Source organism: Bactrocera dorsalis, chromosome 2 (assembly GCF_023373825.1).
Source record: "Bactrocera dorsalis isolate Fly_Bdor chromosome 2, ASM2337382v1, whole genome shotgun sequence".
In the NCBI taxonomy this organism is placed as follows: domain Eukaryota; kingdom Metazoa; phylum Arthropoda; class Insecta; order Diptera; family Tephritidae; genus Bactrocera; species Bactrocera dorsalis.
In genome coordinates, this window is record NC_064304.1 from 9,636,448 (window position 1) to 9,661,527 (window position 25,080).

Below are 25,080 nucleotides of genomic sequence, written 5' to 3' on the forward strand. Positions count from 1 at the left end.
ATTGCGCAGTTGCCGCAACTGTCATTTGTAAACGTAAACACTGTCACATTGCAACCACCGACTCGCAGCAACAAAGAAGATGATTACAAGAAACAACAACAGCAAATGACAATATTTGCAACAGCGCAGCATCCAGTCAAACGTTTTTCCATGCGTCAAACTGCGTTCAGTAACATTCCAACTGTCAAAGCGAGCGAAACATTCGGGCCAAGAAAAATGTATCTGCAAGTGTGAGGCGCGGATACGCGTGCGTGTGTATGTGTATGTGAAGAGGAGCAGCAGCAAGTGAAGAAGTCTAGAAAATAAACAAAATAACAAAAAATTGCTGCGAAGTGTATACTAAAAGTGGAAAAATATATTAAAACAACATATAGCCACTAGTAGTTTAGTGCAAAGCGCCAGCTAAAGTGTTAAGATGCAATCTGCGGTGTCCCCGCGTTGGTGTTGGCGCTATCTGCGTCTGAGTTGTTGCCTCGCCGTGCTCGGCGCGCTGCTGCAGCACACGCTGGCGCTGCCCGATGTCATCAAAATCGGTAAAAAATAGAAGAAGAATTTATAAATAGTTACATTGCCAAGTGGGCTTATCAGACGCACTCGGCTACGCCAACGCTCGATTAACTATCAGCCTTCATCAGCCTCATGAAGTCTATTTGCGCCCGCTTCCACTTTGATTTATTGATTTTTTGATTGCATTAAATTTATTACTTTAAGATTATGCATGTATATACGAGCGTAGTGGGAGCCAGCAGCAGTGAGCGTACACTTGAGCAGCTTATGAAGGGCCAATGAGCTCGAGTGTACGGCTGAGCGGAAATTACGAACTTCCTTGCATTCACATTAACGCAATTAAATGAAATTAAAAATACACATAAGGCACTTTTGTTTACCTTTCATTTTTACCATTCCGCCATTCCGTTTTTTGCTTTTGTTTCCTGTTCTCACCGCTCACGCTCTAATGGTCTCCTGCGCTCCCCTATTTCATTCATAACCCCGCTTAATGAGCTGCTGTTTGCGTGCACCACATTATCCCGCTTTGTCGTTGCCGCTTTTAATGCATGTGCATTTATTTATTTTCGCATTCGCCCCTCAGGTGGCCTATTTCATCCGACCGACGACACACAGGAGTTGGCCTTTCGTCAAGCTGTTGAGCACATCAACTCGGATCGATTAATATTGCCGCGCTCCAAGTTGGTGGCACAAATTGAGCGTATCTCGCCGTTTGATAGCTTCCATGCGGGCAAAAGAGGTGAGTACTCTGACGATTACACTGCTTTATTTATAAACATTTATCAAGTGGTTGCTGTGCTCTTATCGTAATGTCGTAGTTATTTATAGTTTCCGACAACAAGTTGATTGAATTTCTTGGCTGACGTAGTTGTAGGGAGATTTGTTGGCTTAAGATGGAGGGATGATTCCTTGCTTTTAATGAGAATAAGCAAAAGTCTGTTGCTTTTTCAAAATTTATTTAAATGACTGAAATTTAAAAGATAACATATATTGGAAAAATTTTACTGGTGTTTCGAAATATCATTCTTATTCGGAGAGTCCGCAGCTTAGTTGATAGAATTGCAGGGGTCCTTAGAAACATTCAAGTTTCCGTAGAACTCCTACACCTATATATGATTCGATACCAGTCGATGCTATTTAACTGAAAAGAGAGGTATCCGCACGATTTCAACGAATGTAGAAGATGTATTGAATTGCGGACTTGCAAAAGAAGCAAGCTATCAATACACAATTTTTCATATGTCATTTGTTCTCCAAGAACCTATCGGACCACTATAGGATATTGCTGAACGATCGAAATCAAGTCTTTATACGGAAAGCCTTTTCATTTGAAGAGAATCTTCAAGAAATTTGGCATGGGTTATTCTATAAGGCAAATGCAACTATTGGTCTTCGAAAAAGGCAGAAGAACAGCGGTTACGATGAGGAGCGCCGTGTGGCAGTGAAAAAAAAACATACTGCCTACCTCGCAACGTTTCTATCGACCACAACACGTACAAGATGAGATAGATACCGAAAGTTGAAGAGGGAACCGAGAGGCAGTTGCAGACAAAATAATTGACAGGACGAAATGCGTGAGGACAAAGAGCTGGCCGATCGAAGCAAAGCCAAGACCGCAGCATATTTTTGTAGGACCTCCAGCGATTATCTAGTGACTGATGCTCAGAGCATACTGAAATTATGGAGGCAACACTTTTCCAGCTTTCTGAATGGCAATGAAAGCGAACACTTGGAGCTAGTGAACCCGATTCCCAAATCGATGACGATGAACCGGACGCTCAGGTAAGGCCTCTCCCCATCATATGACTTCTTCAATCTACTTCTGGAGAAAATAATTCGAGCTGCAAAACTAAGTAGAAAAGGTACCATTTTCTATAAGAATGTACAGTTGTTGGCGTACGCCGTTGGTATTGATATCATCGGCCTCAATAGCCGCGCCGTTAGTTCTGCTTGCCCCAGACTTTATAAAGAAGTGAAGTAATTGGGTCTGGTTTTGAACGAGGGCAACGACGAAATATCTCCTTTCATCAAACAAACAGTCGTCGCACTTGCAACTTGGCTCCACTGTTGACAGTCATAACTTAGACGTCGTAGAAAAATTCGTCTATCTTGGAACCAGCATTAAGACCAACAACAATATCAACTTCTAAATCTAGCGCAGAATAACTCTTGCCAACAGGTGCTACTTTGGAAAGTAAAAAAAAATTAAAACTCTCTCTGGACGAACAAAAACCAAATTCTACAAGTCAGTCATCATCCCCGTCCGGCTATATGGTGCAGAGGCATAAATGATGACAACATCTGATGAGTGGGCATTACGAGTTTTCGAGAAAAATGTTTTGCGGAAGATTTATGGTCCTTTGCGCGTTGGCAAGGGCGAAAAGCGCAGTCGATGGAACGATGAGCTTTACGACATAGTTCAACGAATTTGGAGACAGCGGCTAGGAAGATTGTAATCTTCAATTGGCACCAAACAGCATAAGGGAAGAACTACTGGCGCGCAATTGTCACTTGGCTATAGTCTCGTAAGCGGTGTCAGATGTTGTCATTGTCCATACTTCTGCACCATATGTATAGCAGAACCGAAATGCTAGGTGACTTGTAGAGTTTGGTCTGTGCTCGTCGAGAGAAGACCTTACTTCTCAATTGCCAACACAGTCCGAAGTAGCACAAGAGTTATTTGTAGAATATCTTTCTTCAATGCTATCATATATGTACATAGGTTGGGTTAGGTTAGATGGCTGATCAAAAAGATCGTACAGGGACTGCTATGTATGTATAGACTTTTGTGATGTCATAGAAAGGAACAGCTTCTATGTTCGAACTGTAAATTTGCAAAAGGGTATCATATACAAAAAATTATCCTTTTGCACGATTTAGGCTCCTTTTGTAGACTTTCGGATACAAAAGGGAGGATCATTCAATATGAAGTATTCAAGAGTGTTGTTATTTCTTTACGACTAACCACAGATTCATCGTGAACTCTTCGCATTTTTTGTAGAATCAGCTCAGTATTTTTCTTTTACAGTCTTATAAACATACTCAGTTTTCAAAAATAATTTTATAAAAAATTCGTATATTGGCCAATTTATTGAATTCCCCAATTTTCTAAAATTATTATCACACGCTTTCGGTAAACTGAAATTTTATATTATCTTCCCTATGTTTACACGCATAGTGGATAATCGGTTTAGGAAACGTCGCTCCCCCAATCGCAACACGAGTTGGTTAGGTCGCGATAAAGCTCAGCCAACAAATACTACTCGCATACGAATGACTTCCGCTTTTTATCCGCAAACACATAAAGACAACAGTAAACGAATAATTGAAAATAAGAATGAGAATACGGCACAATAGTTGGTAATCCTTGGTAGAATGCTAAAGACGGTGGTGTAGTGCGGACGAAATCAGTACTGGCAACAATGTAGAACCACAGCACGCCTGGGAAATGCCAAGGCATGCTCGTTTATTAATGTTTACGTAGCGCATTTGCGACAGCGACGACAACAAAACGTAAGACAAGTAGTGAAGTAGTTAAGGACCGGCGGGACCAACGACACAGGGGAGTTGTTCAAACTCGTAAAGCCAGCTATAAAAGCGAACGAATAACGGTTATTATCACCAGTTTGGCCGGCGTAGTTTTTGTTTTCATTGCTCGGTCGTGCAAATGCGCTCGTGTTCGTATGTGTGTTCGTAGAATTTTAAATAAATTTGATGTTTGCTGTTGTTTGTGCACTGAGCATACTGATTTGGTTTGTGTTTCGTTGTTTTTTTGTTTTTGCAACATTTAAATTTTTTCTCCTTTGTTTTGCTTGCCACTATTTACAGTTTGCGGCTTGTTGAACATTGGCGTGGCAGCCATATTCGGGCCACAATCCTCGAACACCGCGAGCCATGTGCAAAGCATCTGCGACAATATGGAGGTATGTATGTACCCACGCAAGGATTAACAGTTATCGCAACTGTTAAGGCTAAAGGCAAGCAAGTCAGAGCTTATGTACTGACAAATCCAAAGCAAATACCTACATTAGATTTGCTTGCATCATTGCAGCACTTCCGTTAGTTCTTTTTTAACTAAATCGGTTTTTTTATTCGTCGCTGCAGATTCCTCACTTGGAGAACCGTTGGGATTACCGTTTGCGACGTGAAAGCTGCTTGGTGAACTTGTATCCACATCCAAACACACTGGCCAAGGTATGTCTGCAGATTTACATACACACACGAACAAACAGACACACACATTTCAGCCACTTAAAATAATTATGAGAGCTTAACTTGCCGTTAATCGGCTTCAGCGCTATACTTATGCATATTATCTCGTTGTTTGCTCTTCAGGCTTATGTGGATATCGTGAAGCAATGGGAATGGAAGACTTTCACCATTATCTATGAGAACAATGACGGCATTGTACGGCTACAGGAGTTAATCAAGGCGCATGATAACTCACCGTATCCGATTACAGTGCGACAATTGAGTTTATCGGGGGATTATAGGTAAGCGACCGCAATTTGCATTGAACGCTCAGTAACAATGTTGATTCGTTTGGATTTTGTTTCTTCTTACATAAAGTACTATATTTTAAATTTTAAATAGCAAAAGGTTTACAGTCTTATTTGGATTTTTTCCTGAACTATGTAAGGTCACAAGACACTTTGAAACTAAATCTTTCAATACACAAGCTATGTAAATTTTATGAGCTTGCTGCATAGATAGATCGAAAATAATTAATGGATAGAATGAGATAGATAGGTGATGTGATCTCTGTCCACGTAGATGGATCCTAGGTCCTTTATCCTGCTTCTACAAACTGCTGGGCAATCTAGAAGCAGGTTTTTTGGCGATTCCTGTTCTATGACACAAAACCGGCAGACTATGCCCATGTGGGACAAGTGTTTCTTGAGCCTGCAGTACCTAATATACTCGTAGAGCGCGACAAGGAGACAGAGTTTGTCTCGGCAAAGGTTGATTATAGTTAACCTTCCTTACTACCTTCCAGTAGTAACTTGGCGTGGCGCATTGCTGTTGCCTGCTGCCAGTGCCGTTCTCTCCTCAGACCCAGGATATACCGACTAAGCGTATGCATATCATGAGTGCCTTGGGAGCTCTGAACAGGCTTAATTCCACTTGCCTATTCCTCCCTCAGTTTGAGTCTAAGTTGAGACTTAGGAAATTCATCTTTTTAACATTTCCAACTCCTTGCCCTCCAAGTGTTATGTGCCTCAATTCCGGAAGAGATCTGCGCTTTGTAGACGACAGTTGTTTTTGGCGGTTGATATTTAACCCTACTGTATTGCACCATCTATCTCCTAGAGTTAATCTCCTTTGAATTATATCGCAGAAAGTATTCTTAAAATAGGCTCGGACGGAATCTCATAGTTTGTGAGCAACTCAAGGAGTTCATCTACTACTAGGCTTCATAGTAGAAGGGATAGAACTCTACTCTATGGGCAGCCCCTTGTAGTACCAAGAACAATCTTACACTTCCCATAGTGGCTTGAGCCGAACATTCCTTTTTTTCAGTGTCTTGATGACGCTGCCGAGCCAAATAGTTTTTGGTCTTCAAGGGACCTATGAACGGTACAAAATCATTGATGGATTTAAAACTCAGTAGAAGATGGGTTAAAAGATCTAATGCAGTTAAGTATCCTAGTTTTCAGATTTCAGAACTCTATAGCATGAGAATCTATAAGAAAACACATCTGTGAAACTCACATTAACCTTTCTGACCGGATAGGTTACTAGGCTGATCCGCACTCGGATGACTATACTTGAACAATTACATTTCCTCAGTAACCGCGTAAGCGGTGTCTACGCCAGTAAAGAAGAAAATGAAGACACTTTATGATATTATTTTATTTACTTCAGTCATACAAATATTTACTCATTTCTATTAACAATACTCTCTCCCACACTCCAGACCACTGCTAAAACAAATCAAAAACTCCGCCGAAGCGCACATCGTACTCGACTGTTCCAGCGATAAAATTTACGAAGTACTCAAGCAGGCACAACAAATTGGCATGATGAGCGACTATCACAGTTACTTGATTACCTCACTGGATCTGCATACCATCAACCTAGACGAATTCCGTTATGGTGGCACGAATATAACCGGCTTTCGTCTGATTAACGAAAAAGTCGTCTCGGATGTGGTGCGTCAGTGGAGTTTCGACGACAAGGGTTTACAACGCTCTGCCAATTTGAGTACGGTGAGAGCGGAGACTGCGCTAATGTACGATGCGGTACATCTTTTCGCAAAAGCATTACATGATTTGGATACATCGCAACAAATCGATATACATCCCATTAGTTGTGATGGTCAAAATACGTGGCAGCATGGTTTTAGTTTGATTAACTATATGAAGATCGTCGAAATGAAGGGTCTAACCAATGTGATAAAATTTGATCATCAAGGCTTTCGCACCGATTTCGTGTTGGACATTATCGAATTAGGGCCGATGGGTATACGCAAAATTGGCACATGGAATTCAACACTGCCGGACGGTATCAACTTTACGCGTACCTACAGCCAAAAACAGCGCGAAATTGAAGCGAACTTGAAGAACAAAACGCTGACGGTCACAACATTATTGGTGAGTACAACGAAAATTAATGCGAGCAATGGACTTTGTACGGAATTTTATTAATTTTTTAACTTTACAGAGCAATCCGTATTGCATGCGCAAAGAGTCAGCAGTTCCACTCACAGGCAACGATCAGTTTGAAGGTTACGTTGTTGATCTCATACATGAAATCTCAAAGGCTCTGGGTTTCCATTACAAAATTCAATTAGTGCCAGATGGCAGCTATGGCAGTTTCAACAAACAAACTCTGTAAGTTAACCTTTAAGCACGAAGAGTTTAGACCCTCATACAAATCTGCATATTTCTTGCCATAGCGAATGGAACGGCATGATACGTGAGCTGTTGGAGCAACGCGCCGATCTTGCGGTGGCTGATCTCACCATCACCTTTGAGCGTGAACAGGCGGTAGACTTCACCATGCCCTTCATGAATTTGGGCGTGTCGGTGCTTTATCGCAAGCCCGTTAAACAACCGCCGAACTTATTTTCATTCCTCTCACCGCTTTCACTCGACGTTTGGATCTACATGGCCACAGCATATTTGGGTGTTTCGGTGCTGCTCTTCATTTTAGCACGGTAATTATTAGATGAAAAATATAGCAATCCACAACTTTTAAAATAATTTTTCTTTTACAGCTTCACACCTTACGAATGGCCCGCATATTCTGATGCACACGGCGAGAAAATAGAAAGTCAATTCACACTAATGAATTGTATGTGGTTCGCAATCGGTTCCTTAATGCAGCAAGGCTGTGACTTCTTGCCCAAGTAAGTTAAATTATTGCATATTATTTTTCAAAGTTTTCTAAATCACTTTCCTTTAACACAGAGCTTTATCAACGCGTATGGTAGCTGGCATTTGGTGGTTTTTTACTTTGATCATGATCTCATCGTACACAGCCAACTTGGCGGCCTTTCTCACTGTAGAACGCATGGATTCGCCTATTGAAAGCGCTGAGGATCTGGCAAAGCAGACGCGTATAAAGTATGGTGCTTTAAAGGGTGGCAGCACGGCAGCGTTTTTCAGAGTGAGTAGATCGAAGCGGTAACCTAATGAAGCTAAGAGAGAAATGTATTAAGCTTCGAGGTTTGAAAACCTATTGTGGAACATATAAATATCGATCTACTGGTTGGATGTAGAAACGTTATACATACATACATAGTATGTGCATTAGCTTGCTTAATGTGATAGTCTCAAAGCGCTTTGACAGTACCTGAAGGTCTGTTGAATCTTATAAAGACTTCTAAGCATCGCACCAAAGTTTTTACTATACAAGTGGGATTCGTCTTCTTTATTAGACAACTCTTACGCGGTTATAGCCGAGTTTACAACAGCGCGGTACTTCGTTTTTGCTGTTTGGGGCCAATTGTAGTCAGGTCCTTTTCCACCTGGTCTTTCCAACGGTGTGATAGTCTTCTTCCTCTACTTCCCCGGCGTTTTTCTCCAATTGGACGACAATACCTAGCCGGCGAAGCCGATGTTTCTTAATGCGCTGAACTATGTCAATGTCCTCATATATCTCATACAGCTCATCGTTCCATCGAATGCGATATTCGCCGTGGCAATCGCGCAAAGGACCATAAATCTTTCATAGAACCTTTCTCTCGAACTTTGGCGCCGACCCGTCAGATGTTGTCATCGTCCATGGCTCTGCACCATGCAGAAGGACGGGAATAATAAAAGACATATAGAGTTTGGTCAGCTTTACACTCTTATACAAAAATTATCTTCTGGGTTCAGCTCGTATTATTTTCTCCAGCAGTAGATTGAAGAAATCGCACGATAGGGAGTTGCGTTGTCAGAAAACTCGTTTGCTATCGAACGGCTCGGAGAAGTCCTTCCCGACACTGACGGAGTTTTTGGTACAGCCTAACGTCAGTTTACACAGCCGTATTAGTTTTGAAGAAATATCATATCCGAGACTGTTTTCTTCTTTTCATTGGTAGTGTTTTTTATGTGGCGGGGCCCAAACTCAGCGCACAATCCTGGCTTGCCATCAAGCGGATATTTTTCGCTACCCAGAGGATACCAAGACCGGATATCGTAATCCATATGAGGGATTAGTAAAGTAAATTAACTAAGAATTTTTCTACCTAACACTCCTAAATGTCAAATTTTCCATAGAGCTTACTTCCTAACACTTCCAAAAATGATAAATTTGCTGTCACTAACAGGCGGTTCGTTGAATGACTCCTAGTTATAGTACATTTTCTCTTCGCCTCAAGTTTAAAGATTTGTATTTAATGAAAGTTTAAGACACTCTGAGCTTAACTTCGAATCATAAACACCGAGAAGTTAAACTCAATTTGTTTCAAGGAAGACTCGGTTTTATGAGTAATATTTAAAATGCTTAACATCAAAACTGCGGGTAAACGAGTAAACTCGAGTTTGCGACTTAGTGTCACCAAAATCGCACTAAAAATTTATTTTCTGATACCCAATTATTAATTTTTTTCACAACAGGAATCGAAAATATCAACCTATCAGCGCATGTGGTCATTCATGGAGTCCGCACGACCATCTGTATTTACCTCGACTAACGCCGAGGGCGTGGAGCGCGTAGCCAAGGGCAAAGGTATGTTAAAAAAAGGAACCATACATTTTGGTATAATTATTTAGAAAATATATCGTCTTGTAGGTTCATATGCTTTCCTCATGGAATCCACATCCATCGAATATGTGACCGAACGTAACTGTGAGCTGACACAAGTCGGCGGCATGTTGGACACCAAAGGTTATGGCATAGCAGCGCCACCGAGTAAGTGGACAAAATTTAACATTTCTTTGCACAAAACTCATTGCTGCAATTATATACAACAAAAGTGCAGAGTTTAGCGGTAAATAATGCAATTTTCGCTGCTTTACAGATTCACCTTATCGCACCGCCATCAATGGCGTCATACTTAAGCTGCAGGAGGAGGGTAAACTGCACATACTGAAAACCAAATGGTGGAAGGAGAAGCGTGGCGGCGGCAGTTGTCGCGTTGAGACATCGAAATCCTCATCGGCCGCAAATGAGTTGGGTCTGGCGAATGTGGGCGGTGTGTTCGTCGTGCTAATGGGCGGTATGGGTGTGGCATGTGTTATTGCCGTCTGTGAATTTGTGTGGAAATCGCGAAAGGTTGCCGTCGAAGAACGGTTAAGTGCGATCTTGCACGAATGAGACTAAAAGCAGGATGTGTGGGTTTAGGCTAACCATTGAAAGGGACAGCGAAAATTATCATGGCATTAGAAAAGGTTTGAGATACCATAAATCTAGCGAAGAATGTAAGAATTCAACAGAATCGATGTTTGAAGCGTGCCGTGCGCTTATATAATTTGAACTTTAAGTTTTCTTCGAACATATTAGCGTTAATTTAATTGAGGTTAGTTATAATTTAGCAAAACATAAATACATAACAGTTAGACATACATTTAGAGACATATAAAATTTAAAATAGTATCAAATATTTTATAAGCGCATACCATATGAGTATCTAGATTAGTGCTAGAGTTATCGTAATACACACACACATACATATATGCTGTATACATACAAACACAGCGCATAATATATTTACGTTTAGATAATAGATATTTATAGCGATAAGTTAATATGCATTTAACACTAACAAAAAATAATCATATTGGAATTGTGCTGTATCATAAGCAAAATGCTAAACTTGTACACTTAGCTTATGCTAATTTAATTACTTCAATTAAAATACCGTTAGCTATTACATTAATTAGCTGTAACTAGCCAAAGCGCATCAAAACACTCTATTAAATACGCACAAAGTTCTCCTTAACCCAAAAGCTGCTTATAATCCTTATATCTAGCTCGAATAAGCATCATACATCTACACTAACAATGCTTAACAACTTCCTAAATACTAAAAAACTATGCTTACAACTGTAATAAACCCTATATGTATAAATATATGCATAGACGCATGACCACATACATACATACACATATATAGTTTATACCAATGTACGTTTTTCCTCCATCGAGCCAATTTAGCGAATTATAAAGTCTTAGTCGTAAGCGATTTAATTATAACAATGTAACCACATAGAAATTAGTAATAAATAATAAACGAAATGAGAAAAACTTACAGACATGCATACAGACCACATAATCGTACATTCATACCGTTATATATATACTATACATACACATATTGGAACGAAAGACAAAGCTCAATGACTGCACAAATGCATAAGTGCATGCATACACCGATAATACGTATGTATGTATGTATGTATTTTCTAAACACAAAATAAAGAACCCAACACAGAAAAATATCATTCAGTAAAATAAAATCACATTTTGAAAAATATATTATATTACAATTATTATATTGTGCCCGTTCACGAATTTAACCGTACAAGAGTCGGAGGAAAATTCAATTAAATTCTCATTTTTAGCTTAGTAGGGTTTCCCATATATCAATATACATTCTACTTCCTCATACATATAATATCTATGAGCGCACCGAAAGCTATTTGTAGAAAAATTCCAAACCCCTGCAGGAAAAACTGTCGTGCTTAAATTTTTGAGTTTTCGATATGTAATTCTACACCAAGAAGCTGCTCATTTGGAAAATTGGCGTTAATAGACAATCAACTTTTCAGATTTTCGGTAGCATTTTTTTTATTGTTTGTATTGTTTTCTTTTTACATCGGCCAAAGGTCCTTCGCAACTTTTCATACACATACGCACTAATTTGTCAACATTTTCCATGACTATTCTGCATAAATGCTGCTGAATTTCATTGCTCGAAAGTTGAATCTGCTCCGTTAAAACACGCATTATTGTGGGCTAGTTGCAGTAGACCTCTGATTTTAAATAACACCATAAAAAGAAATCTAATGACTTAAATCACACGTTCTAGGGGGCCTTTGACCCCATATTCCAACAATTCTGATAACCTAAACGAGATAAACATGACCAGGAAATATCTCAGCAGTAATTAAAGTGCTTCCCGGGCTGTATGACATGTGGCATCGTCTCGTTGAAATCACATATTGGCCACATCAATTTCGATATCGAGCACCAGTAACAGTTACTGCTCAATTTTAAGAAAAGTATGGTCCAATTATGCCTTAACGGCAAGCAGTGACACGTTTTAGATGCATTTGTTTTTCAACAATCACATGTAGATTTTCGAATAAATGCTCTCGGAACGGCAATATTAATAATTAACAAACCCATAAAGGTAAACCACCATCGCTTAGGATGATTTTGGCCGAAAAAACTCAATCATGAACACACATTGCTCTATCGTGTATCGGTCCATTTTTACTAAACCTAAACATAGCTAGTTTCCATAACTTGTTTTTTTTACAAGTCTATAACTGTTTTTTTTTAGGGTTCTCAACACTTTACTACATAAATGGTGGCAAATTTAAATCTTGTGTTAATTTTGTCACACTCTTTATATGCACCTAAGAAAGGTATTATAGTTACGGTGCACTCGTAGTTAAAGGTTTTGCTTGTTCTATGTTTTAAATGCTTCAGACATCGCTTTAACAGAGTTACAAATTCAACGAGATGGAAAATAATAATAAAAAAATATTAAATGCAGGTATATGAGTGTACTCTGATTAAACGCTAAAATATTCCCTATTGCTTGACCAAATTATTTGCTTTAACTTCCTGTAGGCTTAATATTATATTTACCTTTATAAGTCAGAGTTTAATTTTTAGTTATTCGCTTCACAATTTCATAGACTTTTCACCGCTTAGAGGAATCCTTTGGATATATTTGTGGTATGCTTAACACAGCTTAATCGTTTATACTAAAAATAAATTTATTATAAAAATTGAAATTTTTTCCACATGCGGGAGGCATACCTCTTCCTTTTCTCAAAATTTCTTACCTGTGTACATTCTATTGAAGTTTGAGCATAGGTAGGATTTGTCAGCAAACTACATAGGTATGTATATGTGCGTTAATTTTCTTGTTTTCGCAGCTTTTTTTGGTATACTGAATGTGTTATTCCGTCTTTAAAGAATTGCTCAATTTTTTTCTTGACAAAAAAAATCTTTTTTTCTTGATATTTCGTTTTTTGATTGATAATCGTTTCTCGGCATCCTTAAATTTAGTATGCAGTGAAGTTATCTCTCCTCTCGGTGGGGATATGTGTTCATGATGGGTAATTGGTGTTGCTTGTGGAAATTTTCGCTGTTCCACTGATGATAAACTTTGTATGAATTGCTGCTTATTTGAAGCTTCCATCAATGCAGTTAATTGTGCATGAAGTTGGGGTAGTATTGTCCGCAGGATTTATGCTTCTATTCACTGTCATTTATTTCCACACTTTTCTCAAGAATTTAGTGCTGGGTGTACTACTTCTTGTGGAAAATCTGGATTTTTGGAAGGCAAATAATTTTTTTTTTTATGTTGGTTGGGACCCAAGGCAAGTATTTTAGTTGGTACTGTTATAGACAAAAATATGAAAATAGTACTGCAAACCCGTCAGCCCTCATGAAAGTTTCACATTCCTGAGGACTTCTTCTAAAGAGTTTGTATCCATTCTAAGGACTTTCTACTCATTTTATTTTTGAGTTATTTTCTCTGTACATTTATCGCTTAATATTATTTTGAACTCTTCAATTTTCATCCTGGGCATGCAAGCGCACACATCTACACATACATATGTGTTTACATATACACATATAAACACACAATTTCACAGCCACTTTGTTTTTATGACAATCGGCAATAAACAGTTACACGCCCACAATTCGTACGCCCACTGGCTGCGAACACCTGCTGTGGCGTGCCCGCCAAAAGTAAGTATGTGATGGGTATACAAACAAACGTACATACACATAAATGTGTACGTATAATGCGTGCGAGGTGAGGCGGATACGCGGTGGCGAGAAAATGCCAATCAAAAGACATGCTAACACACAAAACTGGCACAGAAATTTTAATGAAGGGATGAGTAGGTAAGTAAAAAGAATATGGAAACAAAATTTAATTTATTTGCAAATTAAATATTTTATATTTTTTTCAGACATTTCTACAGAAGAATAAAAAAATTATTTTTTTGTTATTAAAAAGTTAGAATTTAAAAAATTAGACAAATTTTAAAATTATTTTGAAAATTATTTTAAGAATAAATATCAGTTTGGTTTGGTATGTCTAAAAGATCAATTAAGACAGGATTTCTAACCATTTTTTTAATCAAAATAAAAATAAATTTCAAAACTACCTTCGCGTCAAAATCCTTTAGAACACTTCCTAATTGGATCCGCGCGTATCCCAAGAGGGTTAATTTAAAGCATAAAAACCGCTGCAGTGCAACGGCCGTGCTTTCGATTTCACTCGTTAAATATTAACCATACCAATCTGGCCTTTGCTCTCGACCACCGCGGCACAACATACATACATATACATACATATGTACGTATATACATGTGTGCGTGCAGCACTATCCGTGACGGTTAATTTGAAGTGTTTGTTAGGCACACGCCAAATGCAATCAGAAATTAATAAATATTTTTGTGCTATCCTTTTTATAACTGCCAATCCCGTTATAATATTCAATTCAATTTTGTGAATGGTTTTTCGAGTTAAAATGCAATGCTCAGACACTGAGTTGTTCAGTTAGGTTTTACTTTTGCAACGAATGTGAGCGATGCGCTTTCACGCTTTTCTGTGGTCACTGTGGCTGTCCCTGTGCCTCGCGCTGCTGCTGCAAAACGCCGCAGCCAATGACTTCTCGTCGTTTTTAACTGCAAACGCATCTTTAGGTGAGGAAAGTGTAGCTTTCATTTTCATGTGTGTTTGTTGTGATATTTAATTTTTTTCTTTCACGAATTCCAGCCGTTGTTGTGGATCAAGAGTATATGCAAAGGCGTGGTGAAAATGTTCTAGCGAGTTTTCAAAAAATTCTAAGTGACGTGATACGTGAGAATTTGAAGAACGGCGGCATCGAAGTGAAGTATTACTCATGGAGTCAAATTCGCTTGAAAAAAGGTGGGCAATTTAGTTTCCTTATATATACCAACCTCATTTTTAGTGTTACGAGAAAGAAGTGGAACACATTTCTCCCCATGAAGTGCGATTTCAGTTGTTAAAGTATCATGAAAAAAAAAACAAAACAAATAATTATTTCAATTAACAAACACACTGAAATTTTAATTTAAAATACCACGAAAATTATAACAACTACTGACCTGGAGTTTATAACGAGTTAAGAGCGCTACAAAACCAAAATATCAATGAAATTCTTTATTCCTGTGTAAGTGAAATGCCATTATGTATGGAAGTTTTGGATGGCCACCACGGGCACGATTGCAGAAGTCCAGACGTTGAACTAAATTGTCTTCGCTTTTCAAGCATAAATCGGCCGATATTGCTACAATCTCAGCTTCGATATTCGTACGAAGTTCATCAATCGTCGCTGGCTTCGTGACATACACCACAGACTTGACGTAGCCCCACAAGAAATAGTCAACTTGGTTTTCAATAAAACGATTGTGACATTCGCTGTGCGGCTTCTGGTGCTGTCCTGTTGAAACCACATATTGACACAAGTCCATATCCTTCAATTCGGACCAAAAATATTCGGTTATCATTGAGCGATAGCGATCCCCATTCACAGTGCCATTGCCGGTCTTGATCATCACGGAAGAAGATCGGTACATTGACGCCGCCGGCCCATAAATAGCATCAAATAGTAATTTTTTCGGGATGCACTCCGAGTTTCGGTAGTTTTCTTAGCAGCGGTAAAAGCGGTCCACTCAAATACAAAACCTACTGAAATACGAGAGTGGTCCGATAATGATTTAAACTCATCGATTCTGATACTATCATCAGAAAAATCTTGAAAAAAACAAACATGTAGTTGATTCTCGTAGTGGACTGTTGTTATTATAGTCCACTAGATGTTTAGTTGTTTCGACCGCGTGTAAAACCGGTTGTCTCCGCGAATTTTGAAACAATTAAAAAAAAGAGCAATATGAGTCCTTATTCGATTCCTATTATTGAAAGGAAGATCGCGCAGTAAATTCAAAGAACGCTTGAATGCTGTTTACGGTGACTTCCCTCTTTTGAAAGCAACTGCGACAGCCTCAAAAACGGTTACCACGAAGAATAACATGGCCAAACCCCATGATTTCCTATGGAAGAACACCGAACTTATGGGAGTATCTGAACTGTACATACCTCAAAAACCTCATGGGACATATTGGGTATTGAAATATTGGGTATGAAAACAACTGCCTGGGTAATTTGTGCTGGTTTACTCAATCCGTATAAAAAGCGAGTCGTTTCGTAAGCGTTGACGAAACATTAATGCACGTATATACACTAGAGATCAATGGAACAGTGACATTCGGGAACTTCTCCGAAGAGAGAAGATGAGCAGCGTTTTCTAAGATTAACAAAGTCCGTTCGATAAGTACATCGACTTCCTGGAGAAGACAAAACAGTCGCAGGGCTATGCTATGCACTGTTACTATATTATTCGTCTGATTCGAGAACGAATTCCAGCGAAAAAGGGGAAAGGAACAAAGCGTTTTTCACAATCACAGCGCTTTGGCTCATAACTCCGCCAAAACTATGGTTAAATTAGTCAAATTAGGTTTCAAACTGCTGCTCTATTCATCCGTTTCCTCTAGTTTTGGCTTCGTAAGACTAATTATTTTTGTAAAGCGCTTTTCTAACACACAGTGTGTACATATACCTATCTTTCAACATCCTACATTTTATTCTATACGAGTATGAGCTTAATGAACCCATAATTGTAGATTTTCTCGCTGCCATGACAGTGGCGGACTGCAAGAGTACTTGGCAACTGTTTGACTCAACACAGCAGAACTCCATACTTTTGATTGCTATAACCGACGCCAATTGCCCGCGGTTGCCCTTAAATCGCGCTATTATGGTATAGACTCAATGGTTTTCAATACCACAAATTTATTGTAAATTCTTAAAATATGCTTCCAGATACCCATAGTCGATGAGGGTCAGGAATTGTCGCAGATTATTTTGGACATAAAGGTACAGCGTTTATTGCGTTGGAAGACGGCTGCTGTGCTACTCGATCAAACTATATGTGAGTCCCGGTACAAGTTTGAACTTTGGCCTAACATACCTACAAATTACCCACACCCTTCTTTTCCCATCAAGTGCACGACAATCCCACATTGGTGGAGTCGGTAGTACATGAGAGCGCTAAAAATCACATAACACCGTTCTCCCTGCTGCTGTACCAGATCGACGACACGCTGCGCAGCCAAAAGAAACGCACCGCCATACGCCAAATGCTGAGCGCCTTTCAGGACGGTGGACAAACCCCACGACAATTTATTGTGTTGTCACAATTTTATGAGGACATAGTGGAAATCGCTGCGAGCATGAAGTTATTTCACGTTTACAATCAATGGGTTTTCTTTGTGTTGAACGAGGAGCTGCGCAATCACGATCCCATCTCGGTGACACAGAATTTGGATGAGGGTGCGAATATTGCGTTCGCGTTGAACACAACCGAACCCACTTGTAGCAGTTCCATTAATTGCACAATAACGGAGTTGTCATTGGCGCTCGTTACGTCCATTTCACGTATGATCGTTGAAGAGCAATCGATCTATGGCGAAATTTCCGACGAGGAATGGGAAGCTATTCGTTATACCAAACAGGAAAAGCAGGATGAAATGTTGGGTTACATGAAGGTATCTAGATATCTTAATGAAGGAAAAGCTTATAAAGATATTTATAGATATACAAGTATGTATGTAAAATTATTATAGGAATATCTTAGAGAGTATAGTAAATGCACGAGCTGTTCGCATTGGAAAATTGAGACAGCTTTAACTTGGGGCAAAAGCGAGGAGCATCGTCGATATCAATCAAATTCAGGTAAGTTTTTGAAGTTAGCCGTAAAATATTCGACCTCTCTCAATTTTCTCTCATTTGATTTTTCTCATAAAAACTCTCTCCCAGAACTTCGTGACACACGCAACAAAAACTTCGAATTCATCGATGTTGGCTATTGGACACCCACTTTGGGTTTTAATACACACGAAGTTATGTTCCCACATATAACGCATTTCTTTCGCAATATCACCTTGAACATTCTAACGGAGCACGTAAGTTATCGCTAAGACATATGTGTTTATCATTATAGCCTGAACAGGGTGTATTAAACTTGCTACAAACAGACAGGAGAAACCGTGGGACCCTATTAGATTAGATTGAATAAATAAATGAGGATTGACCGCGACCTAAGGTTTATTGTGCCCTTTCCTCATTCTGTGTGATGTACATTTGCATCGCAACCAAGAACCAGGGTCAGTTTATTTCTCCTGCAGTAGTCTCCCAGGCCCTGCACACTCTCTGGCGGCGCAGATGTTGTTTCTCCCGGAAAGTAGGCTGCTGCCAGAACGAAATCTACACCTTCGTTATCCTTGGCCTGCACAGCGACCAGGTCCTATGCTAGGAGCTTTAAAATACAAATGAAATCAAATTGTGGGCCTCATGCTATAGAGCTCCCAGATTACCTTATTCGAGTCCGTTTTAAGGCCCTCACCTCTCCTTTGTGGATCCATGGCTCCTGTATCAGCGGGATGCCTAGGTTATCCGATGTAAACCTGCTTGCGATGACAAGGGATGTTGACACCGCATGATACATGTTCATCTGGACTACTATAAGATCGGGTAGGATCTCTTGCCCCTGTCTCCTCCGTTGGGATTTCCATTATGGCCTCAGCAGTTCCAGCCTGCTTGGCCGTACTGTCGCCGAAGCGAGTAGCATCCTCGTCTACCTTCATTTTCTCGTCCTTTCTGCTCTCCTCAGTAGCTTTGGGCCCGTAGGGTCTCATGACTAGCGAACTAAACTGGTAGTTCAGGCGAAAGGCCTTCTTCCGCATGAGTTTATAGGATTCGTCGCCCACATTCAGATTCAGCCTCCATCCAGAATCCTCAACTTTGCTATCTACCACTTGCCAGTCCGAGGTATTAATTCCTTCGTTTTGGTTCCTGACGAGTCCTAGAGCAAATTCAAACGGCTTGCCTGCACATCTGTGGAGGAATACAATAGCGTATATAAGTACATATAAATATGATATTGGTGCCGAGCTGAGTCGATTGATTCGACCGTCTGTATACACGCGGACTAAACTCAAAATGATTTCCGTTGTCCAGTTACCTTTAAAGATTTAGTCACACCATATACCTAGTTGCTATAACAAATACACCTGTCAAGGGTATCGGTGCAGCCGAAATTAACGTCTTTCTAGTTTTCTCTATATATTTTCATTATATTATTTATTGCTTATGAATTTTTGCAAAGAGCCCTCCTTGGCAAATTTTGGAACGCAACAGCCGCGGCGACATAGTTCGCCACAGCGGTATTTCTATGGAGATCCTCAAAGAAATGAGCCGCATGTTAAATTTCTCCTATATTCTTCATGAAGTCAAAGTAAGCGCATCAGATTCTGCAGAGGACATGCAACACACGAACAATGTAACGGTAAAGTTTACAAATGCTAATCGTATTATTTGCGTCTAATGTTTTTATATGTAGGACGACCTCTTCGGTTCACTTACATTTAATATACCCTATCAAGTCATAGAAACGATGCAGGCGAGTCGTGTAAGTGCAAATGCCTTGAATATAAATATTATAAAACTAAAGCCTCACTTTTAACAGTACTTTATGGCTGCCCTAGCTGCCACTATTGATGAACCTGATAAGAAGTCATTTAACTACACCGTGCCAATAAGCGTACAGATGTATACTTTTATTTCCCGCCAGCCGGATGAAGTGAGTCGCATTTATCTGTTTGCTGCTCCTTTTACAACAGAGGTAAGCAAGACAAAATAGCTGCGTATGTACACCCAACTCTTTTTTTACACGGTTTTTTTTTACACGGATTTGAAGTTACACGGTTGAGAAAATAATTTTCTTTGTAAAAAATTTTTAATCTACTACCGTTTCAAAATCATTGTCTTGAAATTATTTTTGTTTTTACCACACTTATTCCATAACTCTTTCCTACGACGAATAATTATGTAGCAATGTAAATATTTTTTTCTTATTTATATTCTAAATTTTCTGTTCTTAGTACTGGATTAACAGATTTCTCTTGTTTTTTTTGCTTAATCTACCAATTTTTCACCTGTATGAATTATGTATTTTAAGTTTTATTGTTCAATAAAATGCCATATTAACATACAATCTGTATGCATATCTGAAATTTTATAGTTTTCAACTTTTTTTACACGGTTTTTCGAAGTAAATATAGTTCCTTATTTAATCTTACACGGGTTTCAGATGACATGGAACGTATCCCCCTTTTTTCTATAGGAAACGTCTCTTTTTTTACACGTTTTTTTTTTTACACGGATTTCTGAGGAACGTATCTACAGTGTAAAAAAGAGTTGGGTGTATGTAAGTAGACAATATACAATAAATATAACCCGTGAATAGATATGGGGCTGCCTGGTGGCCATTATTATAATCACTGCGCCGGTACTATACTTCATAAATCGTCTGGTGCCAATGGACCATTTACGCATAACCGGCCTTAGCACACTCAACAGTTGTTTTTGGTATATCTATGGTGCACTACTACAACAAGGTAATAAATGCCATAAATACAACAACTAGCTTTTCACTGACCCTGTTTGTTTTATCAGGCGGCATGTATTTACCTAAGGCGGATAGTGGTCGTCTAGTGATCGGCGTCTGGTGGATTGTCGTAATTGTGCTTGTAACTACATACAGTGGCAATTTGGTTGCATTTCTTACGTTTCCGCAATTTCAACCTGGCATAGATTACTTTTTTCAAATATTTTCATCCAGCGCAGTGCAACAATTTGGTTTGCGAAATGGCTCTTATTTTGAAAAGTATGCAACGGTAAGTGCGTATCGTATACGGTCCATGATTTTTTATAAAAAATAAAAAAATTTCAAATAGCAAATAACAACGCGCGATGATTTCCGTGATTATGTGCAACGCGCCACCATTTACAATAATGTTCAAGGCGAGGATATTGGCGCCGTGCAGGATGGTAAACGCATTAATGTCGATTGGCGCATCAATCTGCAACTGATTATACAAAAACAATTTGAAAAAGACAAAGAGTGTAAGTTCTCATTGGGACGTGACAATTTCGTAGCCGAACAGATTGGTTTGATTGTACCGAGAGATAGTCCATATCTACAATTAATTAATGATAAAATAATGCGTATGTTCCAAATGGGTTTCATAGAACGTTGGCATCAAATAAATTTACCTTCGATGGACAAGTGTAGCGGTCACGGTGGTATGCGGCAAATTATGAACCATAAAGTGAATTTGGATGATATGCAAGGCTGCTTTATGGTACTTTTGTTTGGTATGACAACATGCGTATTAACTCATTACTTTTCATTAAACTAGAATTTATTGCAGGATTTTTTATTGCTTTGTTCATACTGTTCGTCGAATATTGGTATAGATGGTACTTTGTTGAGAAAAAGCGAGGTGTCTTTGCAACTTGAATTGAAAAACCGGTGTACAACGAATGTATACGATATTTCTTGCAATAAATATTTTACAAAAACACTTGAAATATATCCAAAATATATATACTTTTTGTGTTAACATTCCAATGGAATTTTTTTAATAATAAAATCACCGAAATTCACATACTTATTTATATTACTTTAATATAATTTGTTGGTGAAAATCAATTTCATTTTACACGTAAAAAACCAAACCCACAAGAACATATCAACTATTGATAAGCTTAGTTGGAGTTGGCATTGGGGCCACGACGACGACCGAAACCTTGCACAATGTTGACGAAGCGACGGTTATATTGGATCCTCCTCTTTGCACGGCCAGTCTTCTTCTTCTTCTTTTCTTGTTTCTCCACCTTGGGTGTTTGTCCCTTGACCTTACCGGCACGCGCTAAAGAACCGTGCACTTTACCACCCAACATTGGTACAGTGATATCCAACTCGAAGGAAGCCAAGGATGTCACCGCGGCATCATTGCACAAGGCATTGCCTTCACAATTCAATGTGATTTCTTCAGTGTTCAAACCATAGGTTTGAGCGATTTGTGCCTAGAAGAAAATATACAAAATTAGCGTATACGTATAAAGCAGAAAAAGTAGGGTTAGAAATGATGGCAGTCGACATTGTTGACCTGTCACCACCGATGAAACAATTTTGTTACACACCTTAACTTCGGCAATAGTAGCAGTGGGGAGCACCTCAACGGGCTCTACGGCATCAAAACCACGTACGAACAATTGCATTTTGTGTTTTTAACTGCAAGTAGAACAAAGAATCGATATTAAATTTCACCACTTTCGAAGCATTGACAGCACAAGAAACACGTGTTAAAAATTATGTCCATTTTGGTATAATTAGAAACATAATCTATTCAAAACTCATTAGTTTCTTATTTTATCGCATTATTTACATGGTTTTGAATAATTTTATGTGTTTTTATTCGTATTTAAAAAGAAAATTTAATTAAACAAAATTCTCACCTTCACACTAGCGAGGGATTCGCGAAAAAAGAAAGATGGCTGTTTTTCGAACTTGTCAAATCAATTTCGAAGTTGAAACGTCAAATTATTTCATGCAATCAGAGTTGTATTGCTAATATTATATTTCGAAGTAGCAATTTTTTCTAATTACCACGAGTAATCAATCAAACAATTTATGGTAAATATTATTTGTAATCAATTTACTATATTTAGCTAACAATACATTCAAGACTCTACAGAAAATGTTTATATTTCAGCAAACATTGCTTTTCCAAAAGTTCTCTTTTAATGCAACCTTGTGTGCACGAATTTTAGTGTGTTCAGTGCGCGCTCTACTTCCGCATGTTTTCGAATAATTCAAGCGGTGCTGCCAGAAATTCATATTTATTTAAGAAGACGAAGAAATTACAATAGTTTCAATAGTTCTAAGTTAAATATATTAATATAAGATATATTTTAATTAGTTTTAATAAAACTAAAATTTTATTAAAAGAATTTAGGATTTGAATTTAAAAATTTCACGTGTGGTATATTATTTGTGGAATATATAAGACGAAAAAGTGTTTCTATGTCCATTGACGCCCTTTTTCGAATTCCAAATTTGAATTACTTTAATTTTGCTTTGGCATCCCTTGAACGCTATTTTTACGATAACAAAACATTTATCAATTAATTAACAATTAAATAATTTTGTGTTATTAATAACTAAATTTTAAAACATTGTAAAAATCTAAATAAATAAGTTGTGTTCTTTCGGCTATAACCGAGTAAGCGTTGCCTACGCCAATAAAGAAGAAAAAACATCAAAATAACAATTAAGAGCGCAACTTAATAAATTATTAGCTTTTCATTTAAATGTTATTAATTAAATTAAACACAATTTGTATAAATAATTATCACTTTATTTATATGTTTCTTTAGTTATATCTTATATTAGTCTGTCAACCGACTTTAATGTCAATATTTAGAAAAAATCAAAGTATCATCAGCTGCTTAATCGTCAGAGCGATTTTCGTCAAGCATAAAATGGCTTAGAATTCCTTGTTTATTGTACATAAATACAGCTTACGAAGATCATTAATGCTCACTATTATTTAGTTTTATATATAATTTTGATTTTACGTACACTTCTTAAATAAAATTTTTTATACTGTAGGGATTCTGAACATACAACATTTACATACATATGTATATACGCCATGGATAAACCATAACGGCATTAAGCGAATAATTGGAAAACTCACAATTTGTACAGTTAATTTTATTCGCTTGCTTTATTATTTTAGCAATAAATTTATTTACATATTGTTATTACTTATTATTAAAGAAAATACACAAACAATTTGGCTTGACAATTGCGTAATTTTGGGTAATAAACAAAATATTCTTATAAGCACATAAGTAAAATTAAATTACCCAAAAAAACGAAAATTACTAAATAAATTAATAAAAACTATGTAAAGGCGTTCTAAGTTGACACAGATTTTTAAATATTTTTTATTCAATTAATTTAAAGTAAATAAGTGAATATGGTCGCACTAAGCCTTTAAAACACCGCATAACTGTTATGAGATCTAAATATATGTATGTATATATGTATTTATATTATATAACTGTGTACATTGTATAAACAATTATTTAAAGAATTTTTGGAAAAGCTACGATTTTGTTAAGCAAAATGAATTTTCACGTGAACCTTCATACATATAATGAGAGTGTCAAATAATGCATTAAAACATAATTGAATTATTATGTAAAATAATATATATTTTTTTATTTCGTAATACCGAAAATCTTAATTAAAAATAATTTTAAAAATTTTCATTTGGGATCGAAATAAAAAAAATAAATTAAATCTCGAAAAGTAAAAATAAATGTTTACTCCCAATTTGAAGTTTATATTTAAAAAAACAAATTTGAATCCTCAGTTTATTCTAAAATTGAGAGAAGCAATTATTTTTAAATGTACTTTTTTCGCGCTTGATTATTCGTATTCTACGTGTTTGAACTATGTAAAGCTCGCAGAGCTACTATCTTCAGTACTCTACAGCAATGATCGGCACACTTGCTCTTTCGAACCAAATGGAATTTGCAATATTTAATGCCGATAATTTTGATTTTGGAATTAAGGGGTTATATGCAGTTAAATTTTGAAAAAAAAAAATTTGATTTTTTCTATTTTATTTTTGAATATTTTCGAAGTTACACCCAAATTTGAAAAGGCGTTTCAGACTGCCTAGAATTACATTTAACAATTTATTTTATGAAAACTGCCATTTTGTAAAAAAAAAAATTTATTTTGCTTATTCCTTCCTTTGATTACTATAATTAACATTACTTTAACGAAATCTGTTTGGTTTTTTAATTTCAGAGGATCCAGTTCAGAGATATAGTGGTCACCGCAAAACGTCTTTTTTGAGAGAAGCTCTCGGAGATCAGCTGTAGTTCCTTTCCAAATATATAGTTTTACTAATGCTAAGTCTTAAAATACAGTTAAAAGA

The 25,080-nt window shown here is 37.7% G+C and overlaps 4 protein-coding genes across 6 annotated transcripts in view; 2 read left to right on the forward strand and 2 right to left on the reverse strand.

The window, feature by feature from the left end:
- Positions 1 to 13,381, reverse strand: part of LOC105234148 (nicotinamide/nicotinic acid mononucleotide adenylyltransferase 1) — a 74,295-nt gene extending 60,914 nt beyond the window's left edge. For 2 of the 3 annotated variants that reach the window (XM_049448470.1, XM_049448467.1), the window contains exon 1: positions 12,757 to 13,381. The gene's annotated coding sequence lies outside the window, so the exon portion shown is untranslated. The remainder of the gene's footprint in view (positions 1 to 12,756) is intronic. The other variant, XM_049448468.1, reaches the window with a different exon arrangement.
- LOC105234149 (glutamate receptor ionotropic, kainate 2) lies at positions 154 to 10,961 on the forward strand. The gene is made up of 13 exons (XM_011216429.4): positions 154 to 533; positions 1,091 to 1,246; positions 4,336 to 4,430; positions 4,612 to 4,701; positions 4,843 to 5,000; positions 6,425 to 7,100; positions 7,171 to 7,340; positions 7,406 to 7,666; positions 7,727 to 7,858; positions 7,920 to 8,118; positions 9,555 to 9,666; positions 9,730 to 9,849; positions 9,959 to 10,961. The coding sequence occupies exons 1-13, from the start codon at positions 416 to 418 to the stop codon at positions 10,252 to 10,254; spliced, it is 2,583 nt and encodes an 860-aa protein (XP_011214731.2). The 5' UTR covers positions 154 to 415; the 3' UTR covers positions 10,255 to 10,961.
- Positions 13,382 to 14,471: 1,090 nt separating the features above from the next.
- Positions 14,472 to 21,728, forward strand: LOC105234164 (ionotropic receptor 93a). Its single transcript, XM_049448466.1, has 14 exons — positions 14,472 to 14,838; positions 14,912 to 15,064; positions 16,840 to 16,976; positions 17,039 to 17,147; positions 17,222 to 17,763; positions 17,842 to 17,950; positions 18,035 to 18,180; positions 19,383 to 19,562; positions 19,617 to 19,685; positions 19,743 to 19,898; positions 20,523 to 20,673; positions 20,732 to 20,952; positions 21,013 to 21,433; positions 21,490 to 21,728. Exons 1-14 carry the CDS (start codon positions 14,724 to 14,726, stop codon positions 21,576 to 21,578), a joined length of 2,598 nt encoding a protein of 865 aa, XP_049304423.1. The 5' UTR covers positions 14,472 to 14,723; the 3' UTR covers positions 21,579 to 21,728.
- Positions 21,721 to 22,642, reverse strand: LOC105234150 (FAU ubiquitin-like and ribosomal protein S30). The gene is made up of 3 exons (XM_011216430.4): positions 22,580 to 22,642; positions 22,265 to 22,355; positions 21,721 to 22,147 (listed from the first exon to the last, which is right to left on the reverse strand). Exons 2-3 carry the CDS (start codon positions 22,340 to 22,342, stop codon positions 21,827 to 21,829), a joined length of 399 nt encoding a protein of 132 aa, XP_011214732.2. The 5' UTR covers positions 22,343 to 22,355; positions 22,580 to 22,642; the 3' UTR covers positions 21,721 to 21,826.
- Positions 22,643 to 25,080: the final 2,438 nt, after the last annotated feature.

Bases quoted from the DNA above. Each gene is read 5' to 3' on its own strand.
- LOC105234149 (XM_011216429.4), top strand. From the start codon at position 416: ATGCAATCTGCGGTGTCCCCGCGTTGGTGTTGGCGCTATCTGCGTCTG. The intron at 7,859-7,919 runs GTAAGTTAAATT...CCTTTAACACAG, and splicing joins GGCTGTGACTTCTTGCCCAA to AGCTTTATCAACGCGTATGG. The intron at 9,850-9,958 runs GTAAGTGGACAA...GCTGCTTTACAG, and splicing joins TGGCATAGCAGCGCCACCGA to ATTCACCTTATCGCACCGCC.
- LOC105234164 (XM_049448466.1), top strand. From the start codon at position 14,724: ATGCGCTTTCACGCTTTTCTGTGGTCACTGTGGCTGTCCCTGTGCCTC. The intron at 17,951-18,034 runs GTAAGTTTTTGA...ACTCTCTCCCAG, and splicing joins TCGATATCAATCAAATTCAG to AACTTCGTGACACACGCAAC. The intron at 18,181-19,382 runs GTAAGTTATCGC...ATTTTTGCAAAG, and splicing joins TGAACATTCTAACGGAGCAC to AGCCCTCCTTGGCAAATTTT.
- LOC105234150 (XM_011216430.4), bottom strand. From the start codon at position 22,342: ATGCAATTGTTCGTACGTGGTTTTGATGCCGTAGAGCCCGTTGAGGTG. The intron at 22,148-22,264 runs GTGTGTAACAAA...ATTTTCTTCTAG, and splicing joins CTACTATTGCCGAAGTTAAG to GCACAAATCGCTCAAACCTA.